The sequence below is a fragment of the Haplochromis burtoni genome, unplaced genomic scaffold (assembly GCF_018398535.1).
Source record: "Haplochromis burtoni strain Fernald_Lab_line unplaced genomic scaffold, NCSU_Asbu1 Contig_39, whole genome shotgun sequence".
In the NCBI taxonomy this organism is placed as follows: domain Eukaryota; kingdom Metazoa; phylum Chordata; class Actinopteri; order Cichliformes; family Cichlidae; genus Haplochromis; species Haplochromis burtoni.
This window is the reverse complement of record NW_024582400.1, coordinates 709,482-723,475: the sequence shown is the minus strand read 5'-3', so window position 1 is coordinate 723,475 and position 13,994 is coordinate 709,482. Positions and strand designations below refer to the sequence as shown.

At 42.0% G+C, this 13,994-nt stretch overlaps 2 protein-coding genes across 3 annotated transcripts in view; both read left to right on the top strand.

Moving 5' to 3' along the window:
* map3k2 (mitogen-activated protein kinase kinase kinase 2) overlaps positions 1–8,998 on the top strand; it is a 21,171-nt gene extending 12,173 nt beyond the window's left edge. The window contains exons 14-17 of the mRNA XM_005919901.2: positions 469–600; positions 815–944; positions 1,038–1,215; positions 4,372–8,998. Coding sequence (XP_005919963.1) covers positions 469–600; positions 815–944; positions 1,038–1,215; positions 4,372–4,591 — 660 coding nt within the window. The 3' untranslated portion in view covers positions 4,592–8,998. The remainder of the gene's footprint in view (positions 1–468; positions 601–814; positions 945–1,037; positions 1,216–4,371) is intronic.
* Positions 8,999–10,451: 1,453 nt separating this feature from the next.
* The window catches only part of si:ch211-113j14.1 (sterol 26-hydroxylase, mitochondrial), a 22,879-nt gene continuing 19,336 nt past the window's right edge, over positions 10,452–13,994 (top strand). Inside the window, exons 1-6 of one of the 2 annotated variants that reach the window (XM_042219866.1) lie at positions 10,452–10,481; positions 10,644–11,050; positions 11,695–11,885; positions 12,716–12,915; positions 13,005–13,202; positions 13,296–13,459. In XM_042219866.1, the coding sequence (XP_042075800.1) occupies positions 10,799–11,050; positions 11,695–11,885; positions 12,716–12,915; positions 13,005–13,202; positions 13,296–13,459 (1,005 nt within the window). In that variant the 5' untranslated portion in view covers positions 10,452–10,481; positions 10,644–10,798. Of the gene's footprint in view, positions 10,482–10,643; positions 11,051–11,694; positions 11,886–12,715; positions 12,916–13,004; positions 13,203–13,295; positions 13,460–13,994 lie in introns of those variants that run through there. The other variant, XM_005919898.3, reaches the window with a different exon arrangement.

Genomic DNA, 13,994 nt, shown 5'->3' with positions numbered 1-13,994 from the left:
TTTGTGAGAATGACTTTGGCGCAGTGAGATGAGTAGCTGCCTTGAGACCAGAAGGGCCAGGTTCGATCCTGCTCAGGGCAATGTGTTTTTTTTTTTTGGGGGGGGGTTTTCCCCCTCACCTTTTTCAGCTTATTTCAGCATACATCTTCAGCGTTAAGGCATCCACACAGCATTTTCGCAGGAAATGCAAATTTTTCTAGTTTTATTTTTTAAAATGCCTTGTTGATTTATAAAAAAGCCAGGGAGGGGGAAAAAAAGGAAAATCATACAATGTTAATTTGAAAAACAGGGCTGTAAATAAGGATACAACTCAGTAAATTCAAACTAGAGACACTTCGCTCCCACTTGAGAAAGATCTTTCCAGTCCTCTCGTGTATCTGCTGTTAGAGCCTCTAATTTGTTGAATGTAGAGGTGAAATCGGTTTAATATGTTCTGCTTGAATATGTGCTCTTCTGTTTCTGCTGCAGGAGGTGAGCGCACTGGAATGTGAAATCCAGCTCCTGAAGAACTTGTGCCATGAGCGGATCGTCCAATATTATGGCTGTCTGCGAGACACGATGGAGCGAACGCTCTCCATCTTTATGGAGTACATGCCTGGAGTGAGTGCACACAAACTGTTCACTGTTTCCAGTTATGTGTGTGTGAAGCTAAAAATCTCATGCTCTATTCGAGTGGAAATCCATCAACACTTACAAACAAAGTTCCCTTTGTTCGAGTGGAAATGACAGCTGTTTCTCTTAAGAGACGCTAAATTTTAATGTGAGGAACAGCAGGGATATTTCTGATGATTCCTTCCTTTCTGGTGACCCTCAGGGATCCATTAAAGACCAGCTGAAGTCGTACGGGGCGCTCACGGAAAATGTGACGCGCCGCTACACCAGGCAGATCCTGGAGGGGGTTTCTTATCTGCATAGCAACATGATCGTCCACAGGGACATCAAAGGTGAGCTGATGTTTTTGCTCCTGCTGGGGAAATACTTGGGACCAAACGTCGTCTTTGAAAAGTAGAGCATGAAACTGTGCAATCGTCTTTCAGGTGCAAACATCCTCAGAGACTCGGTGGGTAACGTGAAGCTGGGAGACTTCGGGGCCAGCAGGCGGCTGCAGACCATCTGTTTGTCAGGAACAGGCATGAAGTCGGTGACCGGTACCCCGTACTGGATGAGCCCAGAGGTGATCAGCGGAGAGGGTTACGGCAGGAAGGCAGACATCTGGTAAGACCAACCTCAAAAGTCTTTACTACATTATTCAGAGGATGCAGCATGAAAGTGATGTAAAAAGTAATTTAAGTGGTACCAATGTAGATGAATTTTTACAAACTGACTTTAGAAAGTGATGCTTCTTTACCTCCGACTTGAGCAGACGCAGCAGTGAACTTCCACATCCCAACAGCTTCCTTCATCAACACAAACATCCATTAGTGTTGCTTCCAGTTTAGGGGTTTTAGTCCCAAAAACCAGGACACCAACCAAAGATGTTTTGGCCAAATATAAAACGCACTTTTATTTATTAACCCTCTGGGGTCGTCGGACGCACCGGCGCGTCAAAATCACATGACCAATTTAAGACAACACAGCTACAAGATGCAGCGACTCAGAGTCTCAGTTTCAACTTGGGTCAAAAGTGCGGACTTCAAACTACATACCAGTCTTTGAATTGTGTCGATGGGCCACGTAAAACCGGAGTTATGATTAGAAAATACACGCGATGTATTTTTCTGACTAAAACCGCGGTGTTTAGAGCGGGAAGAACGGTAAAAACGGCGCTTTCTATGGACAGCGCTAGCAAACACTCTCCGCTTGCGAGTGAAAAAAGAAAAACACCCCTTTCCTATTGGTGTTAAAGTTTACCATGTCAGCCAATCAAAAAAATGATGTGGCACTTGGTTGTTTAGGGAGAGGGGGACGTTTTAGGAGCAACACTGGCGAGAGAAAGCAGGTAAGCGAAAGAAAGAGAGAGCGAGTTTTCATATGTGAGACATTAGAGACGTTTGGAGGCTGTAGTTAGTGTGTACTGTAGTCATTGTTTTGTTTTGTGTGTCAGTTATACTGCTGAATTTCACATTTGCTCCAAAAAAGCCACCAAATTCAGATTCCAGTGTAAACGCTGTTCCCACATGGAAAACAGGACTGATGCACCTCCTGCTGTCAGACCTGCAGGGTTTGGTGTTCTCCTCTGTCTTATACTGGACAAACTATTTTTTTGGACTGGCACAAATAATTTATGTGCCTTCTTATTTGATGCAGCACACCTGATTGTTCTGTAAATAGATTTAAATGGTTATATAAAAAATGTCTGAGGCCTTGGCTGCATTTTTAGGTAAACAGTACCATATAACTTTGTTGTTTGCAAAACTTGTGCATAATTTTTAGAAATGTACAATTTCTATTTGCCTTTCAACTTAAGAAAATGATTCGTTAAGCATGTTTGTGGGTTTTACAGTAAAAAATAGAACGTTTTTCTACTCGGATTTTGAATTTTTTTTTGGTCTGGATTTAGATCAACTGTGCTAATATAGTATACCAAAATGAAAAAATAACTCAAATTTGAGGTTGTGCTGAAAATAATGATACCAAACAAGGCAAGATAAACAGTTTTTTGTTTTTTTTTTAAAAGGTGAAATGTAGAGGTAAAAAAATCAAAAGTAGTCAAAAACGGCCAATTATACCCTGGACTCCAGAGGGTTAAAGGGTCAGAAATATCAGGAAAAGTCAGATAACACTAACTCTTTTCCTTTAAGTCTTTAGACCAATCCTGCTTATGTGTGCATTTAACCTCAAAAGCCTCATTTAACTAAGGAAAATCTGTGATTTTTTTTTTCTTTTTCTTCTTCTTCTTTCTATTGAGTTGCTTCTGGTATGCATTCTTGATTGAGGTATTGTCGTTACCCGCCAAGTACGTGGGCGGCTGGTTGGGCGGGCAATGTGGACACCCAAGGTTGTAAAAATGTAACCTTGTGAGGTTATTTAATATAAAGGAATATTCTGCTCATATATGTACATCAGTGTTTAATTACGTCTTCAGAGAAATTAAAAGGTTTTCATGAACTTAAAAATAAACCTTTAAAAGTTCATGGGAACGATACTGGTTTGTGAGACCGGCCACATGCACCGTGCACCAAAGGTGGAGGAGAAGAGAACTCGTTGGTCGCCGTCACCAAAGAAAGGAAAATGTGAATGAAAGGGATAATGAGAGATGACTTCTTAATAAAATGTCCTCCGCTTCATCTTAAGCCTCATCTCCTGATCTGCAGTCGGGGCTCAGATCAGGAGACACTTTATTATTGTCAGCAGATTAGACATGTGACCCTCCCATCTCGGGACAACTGGCCACAAGCCAGCTAAACAGCAACAGCTATTAGTTATGCTGAGTAATGCTGGACTCAAACATTCTGATTACATGCTCACTTTGTACAAGAGTTTGTTTGCTAAAGACTCAGTCCAGCAATGTTAGATGCACTTCAAGTATGACTTGAAAGTATCACTAACACCAGCTAACAGAGGCTAATAGTAGCTAACACTGTCAAAAATAGCAGCACTTCCTAACAGAAAAGTTGGATGTCCTCAACAAATCACCTCAGTTCTTTCCTTTTTTTTTTCTTCCATGTTACAAAATAACACTGAACAGCCACAGGTCTAACAGATATGACTGGCAAAAAAGAAAATACATTGAGGGTCTTTTGGTAGTTTTTATGGTGGTAACACACAATGAGTCTGAAGTGGGTCTTTCCATTGAGTTTAAATGATAAAACATGAACAATGGTGGTGTCTTTTATTTTGTTTTTTAAGACTGAAATCAACCATCAATCAGTCCAATGAGTAAATTTAAATAAAATAACAGAACGCAGTGTGAAGAGAAAAAGTTGTCACGAATATCTCTCTATACCGTTAGTTTAGATGCTCCTAAAGGAGTAGGATGAAGTTCACACGTGCTTACCCCTCTTAATACGATTTAATAATTTAGGGAGTTCAGTGTTGGTTATCTAGAGCTCCTTCTATCCTGTGTGAAATGTTCTGTTTGTTAGAGAATCTGCAAACAAGACCATGTTGGTCACGTATGTAACCAGCGCAAACCTCTGAAGACGCTTCGTTGTAGCCACTAACAGGAAGCTTTGGCCACACGTGGCTTCAAAGATGAAAGACGATGTTGTTGGATGACTTTTTATAAAATCATGAACTGTCGAATGAAACGGGTAGGAAAGTAAAGACTGGGTTGCCTTTTAATGTTATTGTGCCACAGAAAGGTGGAAGCTGTAGCTGAGAGCATTTCCTGTGCTGTGAGGCCATGTTGGATCTAGTGAAAACCAAATAAAGCTAATAAATTGACCTTCCTTTCTTTTATGGGCTAAATGTTTGCTTTGTCGTCTTCAGGAGTGTCGGCTGCACCGTTGTGGAGATGCTGACTCAGCGACCTCCGTGGGCAGAGTTCGAGGCCATGGCGGCCATCTTTAAGATCGCCACGCAGCCCACTAACCCCGTCCTGCCCGCCCACGTGTCGGACCACTGCCGGGAGTTCCTCAAACGGATCTTCGTGGAGACCAAGCAGCGGCCGTCTGCAGAAGAGCTGCTCAGGCACATCTTTGTACATTAACCCCTCCCGCCCCCTCCTCGAATCTTGAACCCCTGCCTGCCTGCCGAACTGCCAAATACGGCCTTATCTGATCCCGCCCCCTCCACCTTTACGCTGAGACCACGTTGGACCAGTAAAGACTGGCTGGGAGAAGGTGGGGGCGCTCCTCCTGTCTCTGTTTGTATGAGACTGCCATAAAGGACACAAATTCTTATTTTATTTTTCTCCGCAAGTTGCACCTTAACGTCTCCAACGCGGAGGAGGTTGAGCACTTCCTCCTCTCTAAAAAAACTGTTTGTTTTTTTAAAAAAATGTTTGTACGGTTTCTCTCTCTGAGCGTTTTGAAGCGGGATGGCGTCGGTGTTGTTGCCCTAACAGGAGCTGATGCCTGACTCTGGAGTAAACCCCACCCTGCCTCCTTCTCATCCTCCTCCAATGTCTCGCTGACCCGACCCCAGAATGTAGTCTCCTGCCAAAACCCAGAGTGACGGGCGCGCTGCTATAGACAAACCTGAATCCCAGATCCAGAGAACACTCCTCCGAGAATTTTCCACCCACCTGCCCTCATCCCTCACCGAAGTCCGCTCCGTTTTCTGAACGAAGTGCAGATGAAACGTTCTGATTCGTCGTCCCCGTCTCTGTGCCTTTTTATGTTTGAGAATGAGCCTCAGCTTTTTGTTCTCAGTTTTTTTTTTTTTTTTGTTTGTTTGTTTTGATTTTTGCCTCCTGGATAAACTGCCTTCACACCAGCTGATCCCAGTTCAGCCGTTTCTGCCTTTCTGCGACGGGGACTCGCTGTGCTGATCATTTCGGTTTGTTCGTTCGCCTGCTGTACCAGCGCCGCCGGCTGGAAACCAAATATCCTCTGTTTAGAAAAGTCGTCATGCTGGTGTAGAAGTGAAGCGCCACATCGGTACCTGTGCTCTCTTTCCTCCTCTGATTCTCTGATCTGATTGGATGTTTCTTCAGCATGGCAGATTCACAGCAGATTCATGAATTTACTGCTGGTAAACATTGGCTTTTAGAAACTCGGTCTGTTCAGCCACAGAAAGCAATACGGAGCACTCTCATGACCAGACTTGAAAGGTGCAGCGTGCAGAATTGTTGATTTAAAACATTTAAAAAGTCAACTAAAACGCACTTGTATCCTCTTCAGACCACCATAGCTAATTCTGGAAGGTGACTGATTTGGATGTCTAGTTTAAGGAGAGCAAGTCGATAAATGAAACTGAAGCTGTTGGTAAGCGAAAGGTGGCCGGGCAGGGTTTGTTTTGCTGACAGAGCTTACACCATCCCATGGACAGGTCAGGTCCTCGCAGGGAGCCGCGGTCGTGTAGCTTCACCAGCAGTTCATCTTTTCTGGTTAACACGTCCGTGTCAGAGAGAGGGAAAGAACTAGTTTAATGATGACTCAACCATGTTTGTGCTGTGCTGCAGTGCTTTGTCTTAAAGCCCCCCAAAAATGCAGCTGGCTTTTCCAGCTTGTTTTAAGCTTCCAACTATCTCATGGCAAGGGTTTCAAACCGTGCAGTATATTCAGGACTAACCTCGTGTTGTGGATTGATCGTAGAAGTTTTTACATTTCTGGTATCTTCTTCCTCAGCATGAACTTCCATGGAGAGCAGTTTAACTCTCATCTAACATCTAAATTTGCACCTTTTAAATGTTCAGATCAAGCCAGCCTGAGTATTTGGATGAGACAGAAGCTGCTAATTTGGTGCTTTCATGTGTTCACAGTGAGTCTCTGCCATCAGATCGGAGAAGCAGTGGGGGGAAACTTGAAGATCTTGCTCTGTTGTCCGTTTCATTTCAAACTAAACGTTTTTAGCTGCTCATCATTTAACTGAAGGCTACACGCAGCCTCTCCTGGAGTTGGTACGTTCATCACCGTTTTCAGACAGACTCGCAGAGCTTCATTCTCGTGTTTATTGCTTGGTACTGCAGTCACTGTCACCACCGAATCAAATGCATCAAAGCGGACTCGTCACTTTATACACAAACGCTCATCTGATTTGGAAGCATTGACTATGCACACGCCAGATAGCAGGTGACACCTCAGCTTGTGCTGATCTCTTCTTCTTCTTCTTCTTCTTCTTCTTCTAATTCACTTTTTGGTTAGTAATGGTGAGGTTTCTGAGCAGCTCTGCCAGCAGCCAATCAAATGGTTATTTAGGGCTCAAATTATGCCTTAAATTTTGGCTGTTTGCAGCAGGTGGATTATCAAACAGCCCATGTAGAAAGCTTCTAAATGTTTAAACAATAACGTGAATCAGAGTCCTGGTGGGAGTTACTGTTGTGCTGCTAAGATTGAAATGTTTCTAGGTTCAAAGAGACGATATGCAAAACTTATATTATCATCAGAGCCGGTTTCTGCAGAGCAGGGGAGGAAGTGTTTCTGGTGCAATCAGCAACATTTGACCAGCAGAGGAAAGTGATGGTGACTCTCTAAAATTAAACTTCTGCTCAGATCCCCACCTTTGGCTCTCCTACACACATCTACAGCACCTCTCCTCGTCGTCTTTGCTGCTGAATGAGCCATTACCAGGACAAGCTTTTTGTGGTGGATAGATTATTGGGTCTGTGATGGTAAATAAACTTAGATTTTAGCTTAGAGAGTCACACTTGTGTGTTTCTGGCACTTGTTAATGAATTAAATGATCCAAACATTGTTTGTAGCACGTGAAGGCCTTTGAAGCTTCGTTGTCCAAATATTTGATTGTGAAGTTCATATTTTCTGTTATATATGCAAATCCAAAAACTGTTAAATGGTTTTCCACTTGTTTGGATTAAACCCAATATTAATAGCTGTTCATAAATTGGGACGTTAAATAGTCTCTGACGTGGTCTCGTGTAGCACGATTACGGGTGGCAACATGTTAGCAAGCTGCGTTCATGACTTGTTGTTGCAGAATGCTAATTAGAATGAACTGTAAACTTCTCAGACGAGCTGTAGCTCAGATTGTTTTATTTATTAAATAACCACATTAAAAATGCTCCAACAGCACAAACAGCAGTTGAGATGTTTAGCTTACAGCTGCCTGTGTGTGGCCACTCACATTTCTTTAAATCTGATTGGTGAAGTTAACTAATATCACATTGTTTACTTGGCCTTCTCATTTATACAGTATGATGGCTCTTTTAAACACCGTAGCTAAAGAAAAGCTCTAAATAATTACAAATAATCCTTGCTGAAGCTTCAAAGACTCGGATCAGCTTCTTAGGCCCGACCCTGAACCCCTGCAGAAGATTGATTTTTATCAGAGTAGTTTAAAAAAAATAAAAATACAAATAATTATGCACTTGTAATGTCTCGTTTAGGTATTACTACAGAGTCTGATTTTTCTGACTGCACCTTTGTAAAAAAAGACAGGGAACAGTTTCTTTGACCTCTGTTGCCCCGACTTCCTCTGAAGACACTTTTACGCCTTTCTTGCTCTGTGGAAACTCAGTTTTACACTCACATTATGCATCTTCTCAGTGGTACGTTCCTTTGGCTCTTCAGGTGGCTCACGGCAAGCCGTCTGGTACTGATGGAGATCGCCAACACTGGTCGTCATAGATACGCACTACCATTATGCACTATTGGTTCTTCACTGATGCCCTCCCACTCCCCCTTAACGGTTCCTTGCGCTCGTGCAGCTCGGCTCGGCGACTTTTTCTTTGCACATTTTTAAAGACTGTTTTTCTTTCTTTTCATTTTTTTTTAATAACTTTGTGTATGAGTGCGAGAGATGGATGATGGTGATTATGATGGTGGTTCAGTTAACCTTGACATGAATGTAACGTCTCATTCTTGGCCTCGTTCACCACAGTGGATTAACTCTTCGGTACCAGTATTTGTCACCTGTGGAGCGCCAAGATACACCTGTAGTTCTCGTTTAAAGCCACTGCTGCCACTCCTGAATGAATGAGTGAATGAATAAACGTGTGAGTGTGTGTGTTAATGTGCATTTACTGCAGATGTTGCTCATTGGACACTGCGCCTGAAATGCCTTGAGCATTCTGACTGTAGGGGGTGAGAGCGTTAAAATAAAAAATAAAAAAATGAAAATCATGTACAAATGTATAAAAATGAAATTGTACTACTTTTTTTTTTTTTTTTTTAAAAAGGAAACTTGTATCCCACATGTTTGGTCTGTGTATTGTAAAAGAAGCCATGTTTATAATTCTAATTGGTTTGTGACCAATATGCCTGTTTGTATCAGATCTGTATATCAGTGGTACGCATAATTTTTTAATATATTTTTTATTTTTCCTTTTTTTTTCTTCTAAATGGGAGATTGTATGCATAGTTGGGTCCTGAGAGACGCAGCGGTGCCGTTGAATGGTTGCTGTTTTTTGGCAAAATTTCTGGAGTATTGCAACAGCTCGGTGTTCATAATTACAACAATTATGACGATGACACCAATAAAAGATATTTATTTCACATCGGGGCTTTGCTGGAGTTTTTTGTTAGTTGGCACTGCGCAAAACTCTCGAGTCATCCTTAATTCCTTTATATGTTAGGAAAATGTAAAATAGGGAAAGTTACTTATTGAAATGTGGCAACATACATGTAAATACAGCATCGAAAGTACAATTCTAACTAGCTTCAAAGTCAACATTTGGTGTGACCGCTTTTATTCTTCAGCAAGTCTGAACTCTCTTAGGCAGCTTTCTTGTCATTTCTTCAAGTCGTCTTCAGGAATAGTTCTCCAGGCTTCTTGAAGGACATTCAAAGCTCTTCTTTGGATGTTTCTGCCTTTTGTTTTGTTCTCTGTCAACATGATCCCACACTGCTTCAATAATGTTGAGGTCCGGGCTCTGGGAAGGCCGATCCATGACTGATAGTGCTCCACTGTGCTTTTTCTATCCAGGTATGATTTTATTGCTTTGGCAGTGTGTTTGGATTTGTTTCTTCCAATTAAGGACACACTGCACATCATGAGTTTTCAAGTAGTATTGTTTTAGAATCACTTTAATGGTGTAAGACTGATAAAAAAAATAATATTTAGTATGTTGGTTTATGTCTGTGAAGGTTCTCAGTCCTCCAGGTCATCGTAGTCTAAGGAGCTTGGAAAGAAAAGCGTCTGGACTTCTTTAAGTTGCTTGAAGACGTTTCACCTCTCATCCGAGAAGCTTCTTCAGTTCTAAGGTCAAATGGCAGAGAGTCCCAGATTTAAACCCAGTGGGAGTTTCCCCCCAAAGAGGGACAATGGACCACCTAATAATCCTCGACCTAATCACACGAGCCAAGGTGTGAAAACAGATGTAGGTCACAATCAGCCAAGGTTTCGGGGGAGCTTATTGTGAAACCTGGCCCCACCTTATGTGATTTCCTGAGGTCAGATGGCCCAGGATGTGAGTGGGCGTTAAGTCGTCTGGGAAGGGAACTCAAAACTGGATTATAGATGGCAGACAGTTGGTGTCGTAAACCACCGCCTCTGTTCAAAGATGGTCGCTCACAGTGTACATAGATGCTTCTTTCACTCCTCTTTCAAACCATCTGTCCTCTCTGTCCAAAATGTGAACATTGGAATCCTCAAAAGAGTGTCCTTTATCCTTAAGATGCAGATGGACCGCTGAGTCTTGTCCCATCGAGGTGGCTCTTCTGTGTTGTGCCATGCGTTTATGAAGTGGCTGTTTGGTCTCTCCAATGTAGAGGTCTGAGCATTCCTCGCTACACTATATACTACGTTGCTAAATTTGTGTTTAGGAGTTTTTGTCTTTGGGATACTCCACTCCACCATTTGACCTTAGAATTGAAGAAGCTTCTCGGATGAGAGGTGAAACGTCTTGAAGTAACTTAAAGAAGTCCAGACGCTTTTCTTTCCAAGCTCTTTAGACCAGTATGTTGGTTTGTTTTCTGGCAATGGCATGTATTGATGTGCAACCTCTGTAGGGCCCACTAGATGTCAATGTTACACCACAGGTACAGCTTTACTTTTGCGCCTTTTATGTGCAAGTATTACAGTGATGATACGTAATTACAATCGGAAGTTCATCATTTTCTTGGGTCTGTGTTTTTTCTTTAATGCCAGAGGCTCTGATAAGTTGTGTTAATGAAAAACGTTGTGACATGTGAACCCCACAGGCGTGACGCCATGGTTCATGAAACCTGACCTGCATTGCCTGAAGGGGTGGATCTGTACAATGAAAGGTTTGTAATCAAACTACGCTCCAAGCATATAAATACGCACATGCTCTGTTGCACACACACAATCGGCTCTTTCACACAGCGCTTTCACTATGGGCTTCCGGGCTGCTGCAACCTGGTACCGCTGCCTCCCAGCGCTCTGCTCCGGGACAGCGCTTCGGGTCGCTCCGGTGCTCAGACCCGCACCCTTCGCTTCCATCCCGGGCAGAAGAAACCTGAACGTGCAGACAGCAACTGAGGCGGTTAGGCTGAAGAGCATTGATGACTTACCGGGGCCCAGCCGGACCACCAGTATGTACTGGTTGTTGGTCAAAGGATACGCGGAAAAGATGCACTTACTGCAGGTACTGGAAGAGAATTTAGTGGCTTAAAACAACAACAGCAACTTTTTAGCTGTTTGTACATTTGCGCTAAAGAGTAGAACAAGTATGAGATGACCTTCAGTCAACAACAAAACTGTTTCCACGGCTGCTGCTAGTGTTTCGAGAAAACGCATTCAGGGATGTTACTTTCTTTCAAACTTTTGAACGAACATTTTGGCTTTTTTGTTCACTTTTATTTCTATTGGCTCGATTTTGTATGAAGTCCAGCCAGAATGAAAAGGATTCGCAAACAGTTGCCGCCGGGGTGATCGAGCCATGCAAACTAAATGTGGGACAGAGAGAATGACTTTTAAGTGGTTTCATTTAAACATTTTAATTAGTTTAGATGTATGACCTAAAATTAAACAGGTTTGGTATTAAGTTTTTAGCTATAGAATAGAAATTATACAGTATAATCTGAAAACAGCTTCCCAAACTCCTCCTAAAAAAGCTTTTCAAAGTGTTAATTATATTAATTATTATTTAGATCAATCTATTTAAAAGTAGTGTGAATAAAAACCTAAATCTAAAAAGTAATGAAATTAGTGATTGTAATTAAACAGATATTCATGTCCTCATTGTCTTTGTTATTGTAAAATAGACTTTTAAATAATTCAATTTTGTAGGGCTTACAGAAGCGTCAGTATGGACCCATCTGGCGCTCCAAGTTTGGCCCTTTTGACATCGTCAATGTGGCGACTCCTGACCTCATTGGTCAGGTGATCCAGCAGGAAGGCCGCTACCCAGTCCGAGTTGAGATGCCCCACTGGAAGGAGTACAGGGAGCTGAGGGGCCAGGCCTACGGACTCCACGTAGAGTGAGTGTAGATGATGTCAAAAAACCATTTATTCATGTGTCCGAAATTCCTTACAAACAGCCAGGGACCCAGAAAGGAACCCAGAGGAGCTCCTCTGACTTATAATAATCAAATGATAATTTCAAATATAAATTTTTCTCTGACAACATAGTATTTGTATATAGTATTTCATTCTATTATATATAGTATCTTATTATTATTACCTTATCCTGTTCCAGTTTTGCTGCTGTAATTTTGCACTGTCCACTTTCTGCTGTCCCATGTGTGGGACTAATAAAGGCTTATCTTATCTTATCTTATAAGCTATAAGTAATTCTTAAATTTTTGGAAAAGAAAATTGGTAAAGTTAAGCCCATGTAACAACCTGGTGGATTGTGGAGGCATCCATTGGGTGCTTGTGAAGAATCTCTTTAAGCTAAAAAAAAATCTGATTTCATAAAAGAATACTGGCGTCCCTCAGGGGTCCTTCATAGTACAGGTATGTATATAAGAACATTTAGCAAGAGGAAATGTACAAATATCTTCTGCGGAGTAGTAAAGGAGTGCTGAAACTGAAACAGAAACTGGCCAAAAGTTTTTTTTAACAGCCATAATTCTCTAATAAACTTCATCCATCGACTTTTTTTCTGTGTCGTGAGGGTAGCATCCTGTTCTTCTTCTTGTTGTTGTTATTATCCTTTCTTGTCTCTGCTGATTGATACTGACTATAACATAGAGTTTATAAAGCCAAAAATTATAAATTGTCCTTTGATTTTGGCAAAACCTGCTACTGGAGTTCCTCAGAGTTTTGTTACTGGTCCTTTTAAGTTTTTTCCCTTTTAATTTTACAGAACAGGACCAGAGTGGTATCGCATCCGCAGTGCCCTGAACCCCAAGATGCTGAAGCTACAGGAGGTATCGGTTTATGCCTCCACCATCCAGCAGGTGACTGGAGATCTGCTGCAACGCATTGAGCTCTTACGAGCTCGCAGTCAGGACCAAGCCACAGTTTTGGACGTGGCAGCTGAGCTCTACAAGTTTGGCTTTGAAGGTGAGAGGGACAGCAACTAATCCCAAAGGGGGTGTAGGTTAGGGTTTGCAACTCTTTTATTTATGTATTTATTAATATTTTATTTACAGGTATATCCTCCATCCTGTTTGAGACCAGACTGGGGTGCCTGCAGGAGGAGATTCCCCATGAGACTCTTCGCTTCATCAAGGCTCTTAACGACATGATGACGTTTGCTGACATGGTGCTTCTCTTCCCACGATGGACCCGCAACATCCTCCCCTTCTGGAAACGCTTTGTTCAGGCCTGGGATGACCTCTATGAAGTAGGTATGTAACAGAAAAAAAACACAAAAGGGAAGATTTCTGCTGTTTTGGGTTCGCTTTAAGTTCATTTGTATCTTTTATGTGTTTGCACGGCAGCTCAGATGCTCATCGACAGAAGAATGGCTGAAGTTGAAGCTCAGGTGAGCAGGGGTGAGCCTATAGAGGCCATGTACCTGACCTACCTGCTGTCTTCTGGCAAACTGACCAAAGCGGAAGTCTACATAAGCGTTACAGAGCTGATGCTGGGAGGAGTCGACACGGTGAGGAAACAAAATGCTGTAGCATCATGCGTCTGTTCTTCATCCATTCGTTCACTATTGGTAGAAAGAAAATTTTGGTTAACTGTCACAGTTTGAGCTGCTCCAAAATGCCTTTTATTTTTCCTTTTTATTCTGTAAACCAGCAGTTACTGACATCTTTTAAGATTAGTGGGTCAAAAAATTAGCAGAATTAGGGAGTGTGTGTCTGCTAACATAAATTAATACAGTGTAAGCACGTGATTAAACTTGTTTGAGAGGTATCGAATGGAGAATCAATATATTTTGATTGAGTGATCTTCTCTGTTAGAAATTGATGAGGGCTGTGTGGTGGTGCTGGCAGACAGCAGTGAGACAGGTGGAGCTCATTCATCCAGAGAAGCCAGAGATTTAGTTTACACTGTGGACTAATCTCGAGTAGAGATCATGAGCTTGCTATAAAAATGAACTTGGTTGCCTGAAATGACTATCTTACATGACTTGTGCTGGCCCTATGGCGTTATTTTTGTGCCACTATTCTGAACGCATGCAAAAAAAA